Source organism: Cibotium barometz, chromosome 6, assembly GCF_041138505.1.
Source record: "Cibotium barometz isolate CiBa-2024 chromosome 6, ASM4113850v1, whole genome shotgun sequence".
Lineage (NCBI taxonomy): Eukaryota > Viridiplantae > Streptophyta > Polypodiopsida > Cyatheales > Cibotiaceae > Cibotium > Cibotium barometz.
This window is the reverse complement of record NC_141051.1, coordinates 18,661,369-18,681,139: the sequence shown is the minus strand read 5'-3', so window position 1 is coordinate 18,681,139 and position 19,771 is coordinate 18,661,369. Positions and strand designations below refer to the sequence as shown.

At 39.8% G+C, this 19,771-nt stretch overlaps 1 protein-coding gene across 1 annotated transcript; it reads right to left on the bottom strand.

The window, feature by feature from the left end:
• Positions 1–17,455: 17,455 nt before the first annotated feature.
• On the bottom strand, positions 17,456–18,511 carry LOC147637473 (uncharacterized). Its single transcript, XM_086798891.1, has 2 exons — positions 18,280–18,511; positions 17,456–18,183 (listed from the first exon to the last, which is right to left on the bottom strand). Exon 2 carries the CDS (start codon positions 18,178–18,180, stop codon positions 17,629–17,631), a length of 552 nt encoding a protein of 183 aa, XP_086655017.1. The 5' UTR covers positions 18,181–18,183; positions 18,280–18,511; the 3' UTR covers positions 17,456–17,628.
• Positions 18,512–19,771: the final 1,260 nt, after the last annotated feature.

Sequence of the window (19,771 nt, the reverse complement as noted above, 5' to 3'; positions counted from 1 at the left end):
GCCACCTCCACCTCCACCTCCACCTCCACCGCCGCCGCCTCCACCACCGCCGCCTCCTCCTCCTCCTCCACCTCCACCACCGCCTCCTCCACCTCCTCCCCCTCCACCCCCGCCTCCTCCCCCAGAAGTACTCCCTCCGCCACCTCCGCCACCGCCGCCTCTACTGCCACCTCCACCGCCCCCACCTCCCCCCCCACTACCCCTGCCACGGCCAGGCCCGAACCCGCCACCGGGTCCGAAGCCACCGGGACCAAACCCAAACAACCCACGCAGACCCCTGAACCCCTCCTTCACACCACCACCACCACCACCGCTGCATGTTCTAGGACACGTCAGTACAACCCCGGAACACTTCCCAGGACCCGTGCATTTGGCGTACTCCACCACCCCTTCCGACTCCACCACCTCATGCAACTCATAGGCGGAGTAGTACTCACTTGATGCACTTCCAGATGCTGCATTGAAAAACAGCAATAGCCACGCAAAAGCAAAGGCAGTCCACATGGACTGCATGATTGAAGCAAAAGCCTACAAGCACTATGGACGATCACAAATCAAATGGAAGCACGATTAGATACAACTCACACAAGCCGGATACAGACTCGGCTTTGAGTAGTTGGTCTGCAGCGCCCAAAGCGGTCTTTATAGCCTCACACACCACACGGTGAGCAGCCTTTCAACCCATCACGAGTCATTGAAGGTCTTATCATTCACCGACTACGCTGACGCTTGTGTAGGTAGAATGCATTAAGTAGACTCCAAACGTTGCTTTTGACTTCTCGTCACGCTGCTGCTGACTTTCTCGTGTCGTGATCCTGCTTATTGCCTAAAAATAATTTGCAGTTTGTTTGAGGATCACCTATGGCCAGCCAAGTTGCCAACTCGTGAGTCGCGATACGTGTTAAATTACGCCTTAAAGATGGTCACGCGAGTAGTTAGCCACGCGCTTTCGCAGCCTGGAGTCTCGATCTTGTCCCTTGAGGATTAAGGTCAGACACCCTTTCTAGAGGGTCACTAACCATACTTTTACCCTTGAACTACATTCCAAACTTTTTCATTATGAGTATCTACCACCATAACTGCCAACAACTAATGAAAGGGGATGAAGGCTTGCTTTGGTTTTGTTTTGCTACTTTGACTTTCTTATACACATGCTGGAAAACAAACTAACTCATTAAAAACCATTTGATAAAAGTGTCAAAGTTCTTCATATGAGTACATATTTCATGAAGATAATATTAGTGATAAAAGAAAGGATTTGTTCTGCAAGAAAAGATCCTTCCATTTGTAAATAAGAGCATGTGCTCAAGACAAAATGAAGACTCTCTATGGAGCTGAAGTGTACACTAATTGAGTGGGAGTTTGTTCATTTCTAGTTAGTCTCTCAAGAGAGAATACAATTGTAAAGATGGGGCAAAAAGGGAGTGAAACATTACAAGAAATAGGGGATTACAACCATGTTTCTATCCACAAAGAAATCAAAGGATATAGAGAGTGAAAAAATCATGTTTCGTGGTTATAAATACAAGTGACAACATGGCGGCGGCTACCAGTTTACGCCTAAGCTACGTGTTCATCTACGTCTATAACCATGAAACAAAAAAAAAATCACAAGAAAATTGGGACAGAATGTGAAAGATTAATCTCTACAATTCTATCCCTAAATTTTTTAAATAAATTTAAGTACACATCATTAAGAGTAAGAACACATTAAGAAGATAAAGATCTCATAACATTTAAGAGCATAGAAAGTCATTACATGTAATATTCAAAATACCAAAAGCATATTTACGATATATATAAAAAGAGGAATCATATCCTCAACCATGTATTCTAAACAAAAAAAAAACTATTCTAGAGGGCCCTATTCGTCTTCATCCTCCGGTTCATCATCATCATCATCATGCTCCTCCTCCTCATCATCATCATCACATCATCCTCATCATCATGCTCCTCATCATCGTCATCCTATATAAATAGAAAAGGAAAAAACAAACATAGAGAATTATAGTTTTATAAGAAAAGATAAAAGAGAATATAAAAGAATATAAAATTCACCTCAATAAGCTTGAACTATTACCCCCTTTTCAAGAAGCCATTGCCATGTTTCGTTTTCATAATGTCTTCGACGATAACAATATCTTTTTTTGTTGGTGGAGCTTTCTAGAAAAATAAAGTACTTATCTTAAGAAATTCGATGCATAAGATTTAAAAAAATGTGATAATAATGAGAAATTTTGCATAGAAGTTGGCTTTTCCACCCAAATTGTGGTGTGAGGGACTTGTCATAGCAAGTTTGTGCTGGGCTGCTACCCTTTGTTGTGTATTTCCACAAGATGGAAACTTGTACTCATAGAAAGGCTTGAGAGAAGCTTGTATTCATTGCTTGAAAATGACTCCTTTTATATGAGGAAGGTACACCTCTTACAAATGTGCTCATGTGGGATAATGTCCAAGTGTGATGTGGCTAGATGCTTCTAATCATGGTCCTCTACTCATGCCTTTCCCTTACCCTATGCTCGATAGCACCATAAATCTTTACAAAAGTTATGTATGAGATTGCCTCCCACATGTTTGCAAAGTTTGTAATCTTTATGTATTCTAACATATCTCATCCTCTTTATAGACTCTTGCTGATTTTTGAATGGACAGAGGAGTGCCAACAAGCATATGATAACCTTAAAAAAGGATTAGCAAGTGCTCCCATTTTGAGATCCCCTAATTGGGAAATCATATTCCATGTCCACATAGACACCTCTACCTTCACAACAATCGGTTGCGTGATGGCTCACAACCTCTAGGGAGCACAATAGGGGTTTACCTAAAAATATGTAAGTATAGCACGTGAGTTCAAATGAAGGGGTTTTTTAATTCAAAGTTTTAAGATAAATTTACAAAAGAGGTTTTTTTAATTAAAAACCCATAAGTCTATAAAGAAAAAGGGGTCATTTTATTCATGGAAAATTCACAGGTAAGGGGTTTTTTAAATAACCATTGAACGCATGTGACACATAGGGTGTTTCTTAGTAGTGCACCCCTTGAGTTCCCTATTAGCTTTGCCAGTCGTCAATTGAACTAAGTAGAAAAAAATTATGCCACCACAAAAAGAGAAAGGTTGGCCATGGTTTATATAGTTAAAACGTTTCATCATTACCTTCAGTGACCAAATTTGTTTTCTTCATAGACCATAAAGTTCTTCTTTATTTGGTGAATAATCTTTGAACCATGGGAAGAATCACCAAATGGCTCCTAATTCTACTAGAATTTTATTTTATCATCACGATGTGTAAAGCCTCCCAACATGTATTGGTCAACCATATGTCGTACATTCATCTACGGAGAGCCACTGGTGGGTACTGGTGAATGGGGAGAGGAATTTGCACACTTCCTAGCTAATGTCATACCCATCAAACCATCGATCAACAAGGCTTGAGGAAGATGCCTCATCAAGAAAGCCACCCCCTATCGATTGATTGCACGAAAACTTTGGGACAATACCCTACAAAAGCCACCACCAGTGACACCGTCAAAGCCCACCTCATCCTCACACAACCACTACTTACAAGTGGGTCCCTAAAAACCTTCTCAAATCCCAAAAGTCCTATGAAGTCAATCGAAAAATCTTGTTACCATGACCACTAGCACACAACATCCCTCATTGCACCCAAAAACACCTCCAATGGAGGCCAAAGCTAGCCACAACTGCCCTCACTAGCACTCTTCTGGATAAGGGCAAGGGAAAGATACAGGAGGAAGCCACAACCACATCCCCTCTACCCACTATCTCCAGTAGTGATATCCCATCCGCCTCGGCCACCCCACCTGTCCTTATCATGTGACTCTCTCGTTACACCCCTACTCAACCTCTTACCTCCCCAACCCTCACTGTCACACAACTCCCTCGCATTAGGCACCAAGGCTTCAAGAAGAGCTGCCAACCTTGCCCAAATCTAACTGGACTTGACTTCTTACCATCACCAATCGGGAAAGGAGTCAGTATAAAACCTGTAATGGGGTGCTGACCACATAGTTCCAAGGTACAAAACCTACTCACCACAGGGTGCCCCAAAAATAAATAATAATAAAAATCTCCCTCTAAGTCAAAGAAAATGGCCATGCATCTGTAAATCCATGACCATTCATCTATGAATCCACGATCATTCATCTATGAATCCACAACCATTCATCTCTGTAAATCCAAGGCCATTCACTCATGAATCCACAGCAACCATTCATCTGTAAATCCAAGGCCGTTCACTCATGAATCCACGGCCGTTCATTTGTAAAGCCATAGCCATTCACTCTTTTTGGGACACGACCATTCCCTCAAGCCAATCCACGACCGTTGTTGCCACGATCTTTCATTTGTAAAGCCATGGCCATTTACTTATGAAGCCATGATCGTTCCTCTATGAAGCCATGGTCGTACCTTCCCTGCAAATTTATATAAGGACCCACCACCACTCACTTTTCTAGCTTTTCTTCTTGCTCCCTAGCCAAACTCTTGCAATTTTTTCTCTCAAATTTCACAGTTTCTTGCCCACTTTCCAGCTCCTTTCTCCCATGGCTCACACCGAGCACTCCGATTCTCCCTCAAAGTGGTCACACACACTCCCTGAAAGAAGAGACTACACGTCAGCCACCAGTTCAAGGAATATAGCAAGCACCCAACCCAAAACTCCTATCTCGATGAAGCCTTGATGAAGCAGGTCAATGGACATGCTGGAAGATTCCTCTCTCCAACTTTTAAGGTGTAAAGGAGTAAGAACCTCCCCTTCTGTTCTTAAAATTATTCCCCTCTCTGGAATAAAAGAAAGATCTTGTTTTACCCTATTTGACCTGGAGAGAGAAAATGTCTAGAGAGAGAAAGACCAAAATTGAGATATTTTTTTATATAAAAATCCTCCTAGTGTCTAAAATGGTTTCCCCTGAAATGGAATTTCAAAAAGAACTTTTCAATGTGCATTTGGAATTAATTGAAAATGTGTATAAAAGACCTTACCTAAGGGTCAAGATTTTCAGAAATTTTTGGATTATGGTCCAATTAAGGTTCCTATGGAATAATTGGATTAATCCAAGTGTGGGGATGAGATAAATCCAAAGAATAAAATAAAATACCCAAAAATGAGTAAATGCTTACATAAGATGAAGAGTTGACTGAGTACAAGGTTTATTAGTTAAAAACTATGAGATATTACTAAAAAAATGAGATATTTTGATATAATAATACATTTCTGACACCTTGGTAAGGAGGGGGGGAGACTTTAAGGAGGCACCTATTTCACACATGTGAATGGGTGTTTAAATAAAAGATGTGATGTGAATATATGTGCATGTGAATGTGATGAGATGTGAAGTGATAAATGTGAATGTGAGTGAATGAATGGATGTAAATAGACGTGCATGTGAATGAATGAATATGGATGAATGAGATGGGATGTGTATGAATGAGATATGATGTGGATAGATGTGGACGTGATGTAATGTGGATAGAATGTATGTGATGGGATGGTGATGAGAATGAATCTTTTGGATATGAATGGATGTGAATGGATGCAATGAGATGTGAATGAATGTGATGGATGTGAATGGATGTGATGTGAATGAATGTGATGGATGCGAATGAATGAGATATGATGTGGATAGACGTGGATGTGATGTAATGTGAATAGAATGTATGTGATGTGATGTGAATGGATGTGATGTGAATAAATGTGATGGATGTGAATGAATGAGATATGATGTGGATAGACGTGGATGTGATGTAATGTGGATAGAATGTATGTGATGGGATGGGAATGCAATGAATGTGATGGATGTGAATAGATGCGATGAGATGTGAATGTGACGTGATGTAAATATATGTGAATGGATGTGATGTGATGTGATGTGAAATGGATGTGATGTGCTGTGATGTGAATGGATGAGATGTGATGAGGATGGATGTGATGTGATGTGATGTGAATCGGGATAGATGTGAATAGATGAGATGTGATGAGAATGGGTGTGATGTGGTGTGATGTGAATCAGGGTAGATGTGAATGGATGAGATGTGATGTGATGTGAATCGGGATAGATATAAATAGATGAGATGTGATGAGAATGGATGTGATGTGAATCAGGATATATGTGAATGGATGGGATGTGATGTGATGTGGTGATGTGGATCGGGGTAGATGTGAATGGATGAGATGAGATGTGAATGGATGTGGTGATGTGGATCGGGTTAGATGTAAATGGATGTGATGTGGATATGGGTAGATGAGAATGGATGAGATGTGATGAGGATAGATGTGATAAGATGTAATATGATGTGATTGGATGAGAATGGATGAAGGACGATGAGAATACATATAATTGGATGTGGATTAAGTAAAGTGAATTGATTTAGAAGAATGTGGAATAACGGGAAATGATGTGGAACGATGTGAAACGATGTGAAAAGATGAGAGTTCGTTAGAAACTGTATTTATGACCTATTTTTAAATGACTGTTTTATGTCAAGAATGCTGGGGAAGCATTTTGACCATCTTGTGAATGACGTCGTGGAGACCAAAGTGATAGAGTTGCAATAGCTGACGGAGAGTCAACGGAATATTTGATGATAAAAGAGGAATTCCCATGACATTGAAATGCAAATAATTAAATGCAAAAAGAGAAACTCCCATGGTAATTGAGATCCAAGAAATTCAATGGGAAGAAGAGGAATTTTTAGTATAATTCAATTTATGATTATTTACCAAAAGTGAAAATATGGGTATAATTGATTTCTACAAATCCCATGAATTCTTTTATTCAAAAGAGGAATATTGAATATAATTCAATTGAGGAATTGAGAGGAAATATAGAAATAGTCATTCGAGCAAAGAAACCTTTAATTAGGCCAAGCAATTGGTAGAAATTTAGAAAAAAATCCCATTATATCGGTATCAAATAGCGGGGGTAGTTTGTCGCCGCCGTTAGGTAGATTAGGAGGGTTTTCTCATATGTTGTCCTCCGTGTGCGGCATGTCCCAAGATGAGCTTGATTATATTCGTCAGGCAGTGTCTGCTCGCCAGACTAAGATGACGTGATCTCCTTTGGGCTCACGAGGGACCGAGGATGTTCCCATTGATGTAGATTCTGATGTTTGCCTATCTGTAGTAGATGACCCCGTAGGTTCGCCACAGCCGAGATGACGGCGAACATCATGGAGCTAGTGGATGAGCAGCCCTTGCAGGTTGATGACAATAAGGAGAATTACTCAAAGGACATTCATCTTGATGAGGACGACTATGGAGATAATGCTCGATCCACGGATGTGGAGTTAGAGCCCAAACTATCATTGATAGTAGGTAAGGCATAGAAATAATGGATGAGTTTGCCAAGAGTGCTAGAATTTCGAGTACTTCGGTAGAGTTCGGAACAATGTTTCAGAATGAGTTTTTTCCTGTAAATGAATTGCAGAGGTCTTGGCGCGTGATTGGGATAAATGTTGGTGGACGCTAATACATCTCCAACTACCATGAGATTGTGTTGAAATTAAAGGGAATCTATAAATTCCAGACTTTATAAACAGATTCATGAGAGGCTTACACCTAGACTATGAAGCTTTTGTAGAGCCTAAGTAGCCGACAGATTTTGGTGAGGCCATAAAGTATGCGCAGATTTATGACAACATATCATATCACTCTAAATCCAATCTTAGCAAGACAACTGAGGGTAAAGAGGGCTCCAACTTTAAGAGAAAAAATTTTCAAGGCGACAAGGGTGTTACCATATATATAGGCAGTGATGTGTGTGAACACACTTAGGACCGCCGGGGCACTTTTTCCCTCTTTAGGAGTTTTTTCCCCCGGCTTGTATATATGCCCATCATTCTAGGGCTAACTTATCTTTGTACATTGACACAATCTAATACACTATATGTTGTGTGCATTCTTGCTTCTTCTTCTCCAAGCTTTGTGTGCTTTTTTGCAATCCTAATTCCAACAATTGGTATTAGAGCAGGATCAGCTCCCAGGGCTACGCCGCTAGCACCCTCCGACTCACGTTCTCCGATTGAGGTGAGCTTTCACGAGTGCTTGCAGGTCCCTATACTCTGCAAACTAACCCGTAGGGCTTTGTGTTCTCAGAAATTGCATCTGAGGTTGTTTCGGGCTCCGTTTTTGCATTGCAAGTTCTGTACAGGTGTTTTCGTCATTTTGTGCAAAAATTTTGACGGTGCGGTTTTCTGCAAAACAGGCATAAGTATTCTATTGTGGACCGTGCTACATAGCACGAGTTGTTTTCTGTTCAGTCTTTGCTTCATTATAGGTAGCTTTTGCATCAGTTTCAGTCAGTGGCCATGGCTGACAATGATGTATTTCGCATGTTGTCTACTGATGACAAATTGGATGGAGATAGCAACTACCCACTTTGGGCATACATGATGCATCATGTTTTGGTTGCAAAAAGAGTGTGGAACATTGTGCAGGGTATAGATGTACGTCCAGGTTCTGTGGATGTAGGATCTATTGAGGATGTTGCAGGTTCTAGCAGCTCTACTGTTGCTATTGTTTTACCAACTGCTGAACAAGCTCGTTGGGATGGTAAAGATGCGCAGGCTCATGCCTTGATTGCACTTTCTGTCAAACGTAACATCACTCCACATATTCGTTCAGCTAAAATAAAAAAAGGTCACTTTATGGTTGAACTGGTGATGTGGTGATGTAGAGAGAGTGCGTGAGTAATGAATGAGGGAAAGGGAGAGCCACTAGACTCTCCATCAATAAGAGAATGCCTTAGAAAAATATCAAGCATACCAAGGGGCTCAACCACTTTCTCTTTGACTTTATGTGAAGTACCAACTACATTTCCAGGGTTGGTATTATGATGCAGCCTGCCACTCCATGGTCTATCAATAGAACCACTGCATGAGGACTCTCTTGGTCCACTCAATAACTCTGATTGCTAACTTTCCTTTTGTATAACCACATTTCCACTTACATCAGTCCCAATAACAACATCTTTTTCAGCAACATGCCAACTACTTATCTCATCAAACACAACATCCCTACTTACCCTCAATTCACATGTAGCAGGATTATAACATCTATATCCCTTTTGCTCAAGGGGAATACCTAATATACACATATTTTTCTACCTTTGGATCCAGCTTAGTACACAACTCATCTAGTACATGCACATATGTAATACATCCAAAAACTTGCAAGTGAGACAAATCAGGTTTCTTGCCAGTAAACTTCTCCTCTGGTGTTACATCATGTATGGCTGTAGTAGGAGTCTTGTTCATGATATAAATTGTTGTAGACATAGCCTCATCCCAATAGCTATGTGGCATATTCTTATCTGCCATTAATGATCATGCTATCTCTGCAATGTGCCTATTTTTTCGCTCAGCAACTCCATTTCGCTGCAGAGTGTATCTACATGTAAACTATCTTTGAATGCCATTCTTTCACAAGAAATCAGAGAACTCATTAGAGAAGTATTCTCCCCCTCCATCTGACCATAGGCACTTCACATGGTTCCTATTTGGGTTTTAGCCGGCCACTCTGAAATTTTGAAAATGAGTGAAAACTTCACTCTTTTCCTTCATGAAATACACCCACACTTTCCTCATGTGGTCATTAATGAATCTTACATAGTACCTGCAGCAGCCACTGATAGAGATAGTCTTCACATGACCCCATACAACTGAATTCACAACATCTAGTAAATTCCTGGTCACATTTCTGTCATGTGGAAATACATGCTTCGTTTTCTTTCCAAATTGACATGCTTCACATACTTTATGCATGCCTTCAACCTTAAACTCAAGCAGTCCTATCACAATTTCTTTCCAAATTGACATGCTTCACATCCTTTATGCATGCCTTCAACCTTAAACTCGGGCAGTCCTATCACAATTTCTTTCGTATGCATATACTTCATTCTTTACACATTTACATACCCAATTCTCTTATGCTAAATGTCTATATCTGCAACAACTCCTGAACCATTTGCAAACATTGCAGCACTCACTTCAGGCATATTTACATTTAGTGTAAACATTCTACCCACTGTTCTCTTTTGCAACCAACCTGCACTTATCTTTAAAGTCTTATACATAACAACCATCAGGGTTAAATCGCACCTGCAAACCTTGCTCAATCATCTAGCCAACATAAATGAGATTCTTTATAATGTTCAAAACATGAAGTACATTTGCAAGGTACTTCACCTTACCATCCTGTATAGAAAATGGCACATCTCCAACATGGACAATTGAATGAGCAGTGTCATTCCCTGTTTTTTCAACAAAACTTGGTCTTTCAAGACTCTTCATTTCCTTGAACCACTCACCATGACTTGTCATGTGCTTTAAAGCACCTGAATCAACATACCATACATCATCCTTACATGCTGCTACATCATTTCTAGACACAATATTAACTACATGTTGCATAACAAACAATCTCTCATTATTTCTACGAGAGGACACAGTTATTTTGCTGCACTTTTTCAGTTTGCATGTCATTCTGCTTCTTATAGCAATTTGCATGCACATGAGTGGCCTGCATGGTCTAGGGAAAAGGTATGGTGTCGGTTATCAAGGAAAGGAGTGGTACGCATGTACCTTATCTGGTCTGGGATAGCATGGGTGTCCACGTAGCTGTACGTGTGGACCACACAGTGGGCAGCCGTCCTTTGGTTCTTGTGTGGCCATCGTACGGGCACCCTGGTATATATATATAAATGGCTAGGTTCATAAAACTAGGATGTGATAGAGTTCTAAGAGATAGATTTGGAAACCTAACCATTTCTTTAGAGAGTTATGGCATTTGGAAGTAGAAATGAGATATGTACAAATATTTGGGTAATAATCCTAGAAAAAGGAGTAGTCCATGTATTTGGTGGAGTTGAAGGATTTTTCCACGTAGTGACCTAATATATATATATCCCCATGCAATACCACTCAATCTACATTTGGCCAATTCTCTGAATCTATATACAATATTGTAGAAATAGCCTCGTGTATCATTATGTTGCCTTTGTTGATCCACAACCTCTTTGAATCCTCCTGCCTCCAAGTTGGCCTTTTCCACCTGTGTGTTTTGTTGTTATGATTCATGGGACTATTGTTGCTACTGCTCCTGACCATAATTCTGATTACCTGGTCGGCCACCACCTTGGCCATGTCCACGACCTCTACCTTGTCCTCTACCTGAACTTGTGTAGAAGGCTTGTTGCTTTGAACTATTTTTGTTTTGTGACGGCTATTGATCTTCACCCAAATTCTTCTCTTCAATGATCAGCATTAACACCCAATCTGTAAAGTTGGGAATGTTTTTTCGAGTCTGAATAGATGTCTTGAATGCCTTGTTTTGTGGCCTAAGACCATGTAGACATACTTTCACCTTATCAACATCATCAACAAAAGCACCAATAGATGCAAGAGATTCCATAATGCCCTTGATCCTCAAGGCATAATCATTCACATACATATTTTTCTTCTCCATAGTGTGAAGCTCATTCTTCAACTGAATCTTTCGTGCCCTGGTGTTGTTTCATACAGCTTCACCAAGGTGTCCCATGCCTCCTTGGGTGACTTGGCATCTTGAATATGCCCAATCATGGTATCATGTATGCTAATAGAAAGCCAATACATGACTTTCCTGCTCCTTGATTCTAATCCTTGTATTCTTTTATATCTGTAGCAGTTAGATTAATCTCCAGTATCTCTGGTGTCTCCTCATGTTCACCTTCATCAATGTAGTCCCAAAATCCTTTTCCCAACAAAAAAATCCTCAATCTAAATCTCCAAGCATGGAAGCTTGTCAAGCTTCTCTGAAACAATCTGGTTAATTCCATCATTTGACATATTGTGTCTGGAATACAAACTCACCAAAATTAGCACTCTTTTTTGGCTTGCACAAATTGTTGTATTCTTTGCAACAATACTATACTACACCCACACATTGTCACAAGCTGTGACCTCAACTTGCATACATACACCCAATACCACCAATAAGACCTCTTTGCAGTAAATACAGTATCTACACAACCAATTGCCCTTCCTACAGTACCAAAGGTAGAATTCTATAGAGAATCGAAACTTACCCGTGTAGTGCCCGTGTACGCTTGCGAACTAAAAAATGGAGGTCCTCAAGCACGCTTGAAACGTGTTTTTGGCTTGAAAATTTATGTTCAAAGGATGATATAGTTGCCCTTAAGCTCCACTCCTGCGAAGAAATCTCCTCAATCAGAGTTCGTTTGCCTATGCCTCTCCCGAAGAGCTCTCGACAAGGGTGTAGTAGCCAATACAAAGGGGGAAGAGTAGATGAAGCTCTTACCCTCGTACAGCTTCGTGTGTCTCTCTTGCTTTTCGCTCAGCTCTTAGCATCATGAACCAGACTCTGATACCATGAAAAGATGCAAGGGAGAAGGGAGCTTGAGCTCTTGCAAGCGTACACACTCTCACAAACCCTAGAAGAGAACAGGTGAGAGGCTGAAAATTGTTCTTCTTATTCTTCAACAAAAGAGGTCTACAAAAAAGATAAGGTGACTAACACACATACTAGAGTATATACAAGCGGTCAATAATGTGAACATGTTAAAGTGGAGTGGATAGGTGTGGACTAGTCAATGTAGTCCAGCTATAGAATCTTTGGCGAAGATATGTCGGTGCCAACTACCAAACCCGCCAGTGATGTAAATGTCAAACGGTCACGTAGGCACCTCATGAGTGTCAGCTTATGTTGAGCTTAGCATCTCAACACTTTGTACCAGGCTTGATTTTTGACGGGTACCATTACCCTTCAAAGTTTGATAGAATATTGTAAGTTTTTTTATATTTTAGTATATTTTTTTACGGACATTTTAAAATTTAAACTATTTTACGACCAAATTTGGTGAAATATAACAAGTTTTTTAAAATATTTTAGTGTAGCTTTTTACGGGCATTTTAAAATTTTGCAAAGTATTTTACGACCAAAATACTCAAAAATTGACATGACGCCTGTCAAAAAACGAACTATGCTTTAGACCTTCCACTCACTTCCGCTCTTTGCTCCAAGTTGTGGCGCCCTCCTAAAGTACTAGCCAGCAATGGTTGTGTCGGTTATATATATATATATTTAGTTCTCTACGATGGGCTGGCTGTTATCATTCATGCCGCCCCTATACAACTCCCTGGTGAGAGTGCTGAAATTTGAAGCCTCTAGAGGATATCAAAACCCTTCAAACATTCTAGAGAAGGCCAGGCTTAGAAAATAGGCTTGTAAAATAAGGCCACTATTTTAAAAAATTCTATAAATTTTAACATAAACATACATAATTTTGGAAAGTCAAGCTAATTTATGGCCTTGAAAATGAAGGTTAGGGTAGGCCTTTGAATTTCAACTAATTGTCTTAACATATTGATATGTACCCTTTTTTTAATTTTGGTTTTTTAAAAAAGGGTACTCATCAATATGTTATGACAGCTTGTGCATGGCTTTCCTCTCTTATATGGAGCATGTGGCCTTTATATACAACTCCATAGTTGTCTCAATATATTGATGAGTGCCTTTGTTTTTTTTGGGCGGTGCAAGGCTTTCCTCTTTTATTTGGAGTACATAACCTCTATATAAACTCTATAAAAATTGTAAATGTGGAACTTGAAAAAGATATGTTATAGGCCTTAATATTTTGAAATTTAAATTGTAATTTACAAGAACATTTCTACCCCTTGAGCATACGAGCACTTTGATACCATAGTCAGCCTTAGGAGTTGGAGATTGAGACCATCAATGGGGAAGATTCTAATCAACATAAATTTGAGAAAGCAAGAACAAACAAACTCAAGAGATCATGCTTAGTGGATTCACAAGCCATATCTTATGGTATTATGTGAGTGTAAGGGAGGGGAGTTTTTGGAAGGGGGGCTTAAGCATAGGGGGTGAGGGGGATTGGTGGTGGGGCAGGGGGGGACAAGGGAACAGGGGAGAATGAAAGTAGGGGTTGCATTTCTTCTTGTAGTTTACAACATGTAATCTAGTGGTGTGGCTTGAAAGCTTGACTAGTTTATTGCTCTTTTAAACTATATACACATTGAACAATTTTTGGAGAGTACATGTCGGTTTTTGTGCTTCTAGCACTTACATCCATGCTAGTTACATGGGCTACAACTTGTCACATGTATAACATCAATATTTGCTATTTGATTTTTAAAGCTTAAATAGGGAGTACTTGAATTTTATAATTGGGACTCATATGCTTAGAAAGGGGTATAGTTTAGTTTTTAGATAAACTTAAATAGTGGGTTTTTATGAGTTTCATGCACGCTGGTGACATCCCCTTTTTATGGAAAGTGAATTCCTCATCAGGAGATCATGAAACAAACAATGGGTACAATATCCCTCCCTTAGTTTGTGGCTCCACGCTTTCCAACTAGGGTATTTAAATCATATTGCTAAACAAGGATGATTTTTGAGGGGCTAGATCACCTTTCAAAATGATAGGTTTAGTAGAAATAGTGCCTATCTTTTCCCACTTTACCTTATTTTTTAACGAGCATAGTGCCCAATGATAGGTTTTTTTTTTACAACCAAGAGGCCTAAAAACGAGCATAGTGCCCATCAAAAAGCAACCATGTTGCCAAAGGATTTATTGCTAAGGGAGCCAATAATAATGTGTAAGAAAATTCAGTGCCTAGCCTCACAAAAACAACATGATTGTCTAGCATCACCAAAATAATAATGCTTATACCACGTTTGTGAAATAAACATTGTGATACATAAAATACATGATGTTGCTTAACCTAAGCAAAAATGGGGTGCATGGGCAAATAAATAATAAAATAGGCATGTGACCAAGTAACATCCCCACATGGGACCATGATTGGAGTCTCCGTGCTATCGCCACTCCTCATTTGAGTAACAACTTCACATAGTTACCTATACCCATCAAGACATCAACATCATTACCTATACCCATCAAGACATCAACTATATCAATTATCATGATTAATTAATGAACACGTCAATTAATCCCAACATGACATTAATTAGCTTAGTTAATTCACAATGAATACATTAATTAGTCCCAACATGACTACGCTTAACAAGTTGATCAAACACAATATCAATATTAACATGGAAATCACCCATAATATCGGCCATCTAGCAAGGCGTATAAACTCATGTACCAATATTATGGCCGATACTAGCAAGGCATATAAACTCATGTACCAATATTATGGCCGATACTAGCAAGGCCGATAATTTCTTGTAAAATTAGCACACAAATTCATCAACTGTACACAAATAAAATATCATGTGCCACCCTTTGTTAAAACTATAAACATGGTCATGGTACCTAGTAATACCCTATCTTTCTTTAGCTTTTACTCCCATCATGGGTCCCCCAAAATATCCACCAATCATGAAGTTGGTTCCTCGTCTATTAAAACACATGTTTGATACCACCTTTCTACCCCTTGTTGATAGTAAACTTCTTTTAAAATCACATGTTTCCTGCTCTTAAATGTCACTTTTGTCCTAGAGATCGAGACGAACCTTGCTCAGAAGTAATGCTAAGCCACGATACTATTGAGGTATCTCAATTGTGCAAGATAATATAATATCCAATGTAACACCAAGAAGGTATCTCAACTATGCAAGCTAATCTAATATCCACTAAAAAAAGTATTATAATTATGGTTTAAAATTGGTAGAATGATATAATATTCTCAAGGTTACAAAGCATGTATTCGTGTCATCATTATGAATTTTATTTACATGCCACTAATTTTACAAGAAATTATCTCACATATGGTCCAAAGATCAATATGTGTTCTACAAGATTGTTATATTCATAGAGACATATTTTGATACATAAAATGCTAACATGGTAATTGGGTAATGGGTGTTATTGCCAATATCTATGTTTTATTCATAGAGACATGTTTTCATACATAAAATGCTAAAATGGTAATTAGGTAATGAGTGTTACTGCTAAGATCTACAAGTAGCACTAGTACTATACACCATAGTTCATCAATCTCTGACATGTCTAATAGGGCCGAATATGTCTAAAAAGGGTTGATTGTTATCTAGGAAGGGAATAATGTTTACTCAATCATCAATATTGACCATGTAATCTTGCTTGACCATCTTTGTTAGCCATTATAGAGATAAGTTACCTAGTCACAACTTCGTCACGGGATGGCACTATCAAATTACAAGGTAGGGTGATTTTTATGGTATTGGTAACAATTTCATAATTGGACGGCACAACATATATGTACATTGGCTTATTTCTTTTTAGCATTAATGTCTAAAAAGGGTTGAATGTTATCTAGGAAGGGAATAATGTTTACTCAATCATCAATATTGACCATGTAATCTTGCTTGACCATCTTTGTTAGCCATTATAGAGATAAGTTACCTAGTCACAACTTCGTCACGGGATGGCACTATCAAATTACAAGGTAGGGTGATTTTTATGGTATTGGTAACAATTTCATAATTGGACGGCACAACATATATGTACATTGGCTTATTTCTTTTTAGCATTAATGACCTAACAAGAAAATGTGATTAACTGACTTGCTAAGATTTTGTTTGACGTGCCTATGAAAGCTACACTTTCTACATTCTCCCTCACTTTTGCATGCTCAATCTTACATTAAAAATTTCTTTCCATGCTAAATCATACATTCAAATTTCTTCTACTTATTTCCCTACTTGTTGACACTACTATTTATTAACCTATTATCTTCCTACTATTTTGTATACTCCATGGAGTTTTGAGAGTTCGTTGTCTTGCAATTAAGCTCTAATTTTTTATTCAGTGAATTTTTTTAATCAATGGTTACGACGTTAAGTATGATGCCTAGTATAGAGAGGTTGTTAAGTACTATGCCTAGTAGATAGTGCTAGTATAGAGCTTCACTCGTGTACTAGAGCTTTCCTCACGCTTTCCTCTCACTTCAAGTCTCAATATCGGATGTAATAAGATTTAGTATTAGGGAGTGAGTGGAGCTTGTGAGTAGCCCAAGCTAGTAAGTAAAGGGAGTGGGTAGAGAAGCCACATAGTATAAGACTAAGGATTGAGTTAAGGGAATTTGAGCTTTGTAGAGCGAGTATCAGTAGGAGAGCGATCATTTGTTAAGTGTACAATAATTTGTCAAGTGTGCAAAGATTGTTCTTAAACTTATATTGGGAGGACTTAGAAGAACCATCATAAGGCTTTTTGCATTTGAACTTCTACTGTGAGGACTAAGAAGAACCATCACAAGGCTTTTTGCATTTGGAATAAGGGCACCGTTTTTTAAATTCTTTGTTGAAGACTATAGACCCATAAAAGGGCTTTTACTTTTCCAATAAGGGTACAAAGGATGTTTTTTTTTGGGAATTAAATACAAATAATTAACAAAGGATGTTTTTCAAATTCAAGAGAACTCTAACCAACAGTAAAACAAAGCGAATAAGAAATTTAATTCAGCAAGAGGTAAAACAAACAGATTTATTAAAAGAAAAGGAATACATTCACACATTAGAACGGGCAACAAACATGAAGTCTTACACCGTTACAAACAGGTCATTGCCACTACAAGGACCTCGCACCTTGATGCCTAAAACGCCAGCCAGGTAGAAGGAACTTCCACATCTGAGCACGTTTCTAAAACTGGCAAGAAACAACACAGGCGCTGCAGCTGAATTGACAAGGATTGTGGCGGAGTACAGTGTCAAGCTCTTGACTGAAACCCCCGCCGCCGCCTCCTCCACCACCCCCACCCCCACCACCGCCCCCTCCTCCGCCGCCACCACCCCCGCCTCCGCCCCCTCCCCCACCGCCGCCGCCGAATCCGCCGCCGCCTCCTGGTGACCCCCCGCCGCCTCCGAACCCTCCGCCGCCTCCTCGCCCGCCGCTACCTCCCCCAAAGCCGCCACCACGCCCGCCGTTGCCACCCCTTCCACCCCTCCCGCTGCCGCCTGGACTACCATTCCCGCCTCCAGAACCGCCCCCACCGCCCCCAGGTCCGCCCGAAAACGAGCCGTGACCACCCGCAGTGTAACAGAAAGTCGGGCACGTCAACAGCACGCCCTTGCATATCCCAGGACCGGAGCATCTGACAGACTGCTCAATACCACGACTGTCCACGGGGGAAGATGCTATTGCTAAGCACAATGCTGCGGCAAACCACATCATGAACCCAATGTGCGACGCCATAGCCTGAGAACAAATCAAAGCGATAAGTTGAACATATGATCCAGCCAGCAAAATCTATTAGGTACTACGCAACAGCTGAGATTGGGCTTAGCTACGAACCTTCACTGGTTAATCCTCCTCAAACAAAAGCCACACGATGCGAACGGGGCAAGCAAGCACAGCTCTCCGGACGCCAAGCTGAGAGATAAGCTCGCTTAGCTTATATAGTCGACATGTCGAGTGCACTACTAATGTCGGCGTACCCCTTGTAGAGTGACGGTGAGACCCCTCGACCTCGAGAGGGCGATCGCCGATGGATCCACGCTGTTAGAGCCGTTTCACCGCGTGGATATCTACTCGTCTGACAGTGGTCGCGCTGTGATTTTAATGCTCCCACCAACTCCCCCACCGCTACGTCCACGGTCGTAGGCTAATCATCGTCATACATGATCCTTATCCTTTACCGGTGAGACGTTGACAACGTTCCTTTCCTCCAGTGCTAGAGAAAAAACTTTTTCCCACCATCCATCCTGTGACGAAAAAGACACGTCCGTTTCCTTTATTCAAAATCTCATTATTTAACCAAGTTTCCTTTATTCAAAATCTCATTATTAACCAGTTTCTCTCTCTCTCTCTCTATATATATATAAATTCCGGTTTTTGTAAAGACGAGTAAATTCAATCAGTTTTTTAGAATTTTAACCAGTGCAAAATACACCAAGGGACGGTCTTTTTCTAGCATTGGTTTCCTCCTTTCCTTTAGGCTTTTACCCATGATCTGCTCACGACCATAACATTGCTTTTTGACAGGCATTAGTGTCTAGTGTCAAAATAAGACAACCACTTATTTTGAGTGATCATCAAAAAATAAGGTGAATTGTGAAATAACGGGCATTATTTCTTCTAAACTTTGAAAGGTGACCCAACCTCTCAAAAATCACAAGGAAACCCATCAAAAATCATCATCCTTATGGAGTCACAGTGGAGTCTCGACCAGTGGTGATTAGTGGTCAGGTACATCTATGCCCTTTCAATTTTACATCATTTACTTGTAAAGTGTATAAACTACCTGCATGCATGTGAATAACCATATATTTAGCAGCCATCCTTTTTCAACTTTAAAAAAGAAAAAGAAGAGGAGAAAACAAGTTGCAAAATGAAGCTCCTCATACCCAACCTATAACCATAAGATTGCACCCATGGGACATCGCTATGTAAAAACCCTATATAGCACATGCACTCAAGGAGTTATTAAAACACCCCTTATCCTATGGATTTTTATAACCTATATACACCCCTTTTGTAATTTTTGAGATGATAAAGGTATCTCTTCTATATGGAAAGTTTTACTTTTTCAATTAAAAAACCCCTCATGTATGTATATTTTTTGTAACTCCACAAGAAATAAAACCCCCTCTATTGATCTCAAGTTTTATCTTACATATGAGTTAGTGAACTTGGGCCAAAATTGCACCATTGCAGCTAAGCACGCTAGCAGTTCATAGTCTCTATATATTTGTCTACAGTCTAAATGTGGCGCTACAACCTTGTGAAATGCATCTAGACCAAATATCAAAGAAATCAACATATAAAGTCCACATCTAGCATCCAT

Excerpts from the sequence above, each read along its gene's own strand:
- LOC147637473 (XM_086798891.1), bottom strand. The coding sequence starts at position 18,180 with ATGGCGTCGCACATTGGGTTCATGATGTGGTTTGCCGCAGCATTGTGC.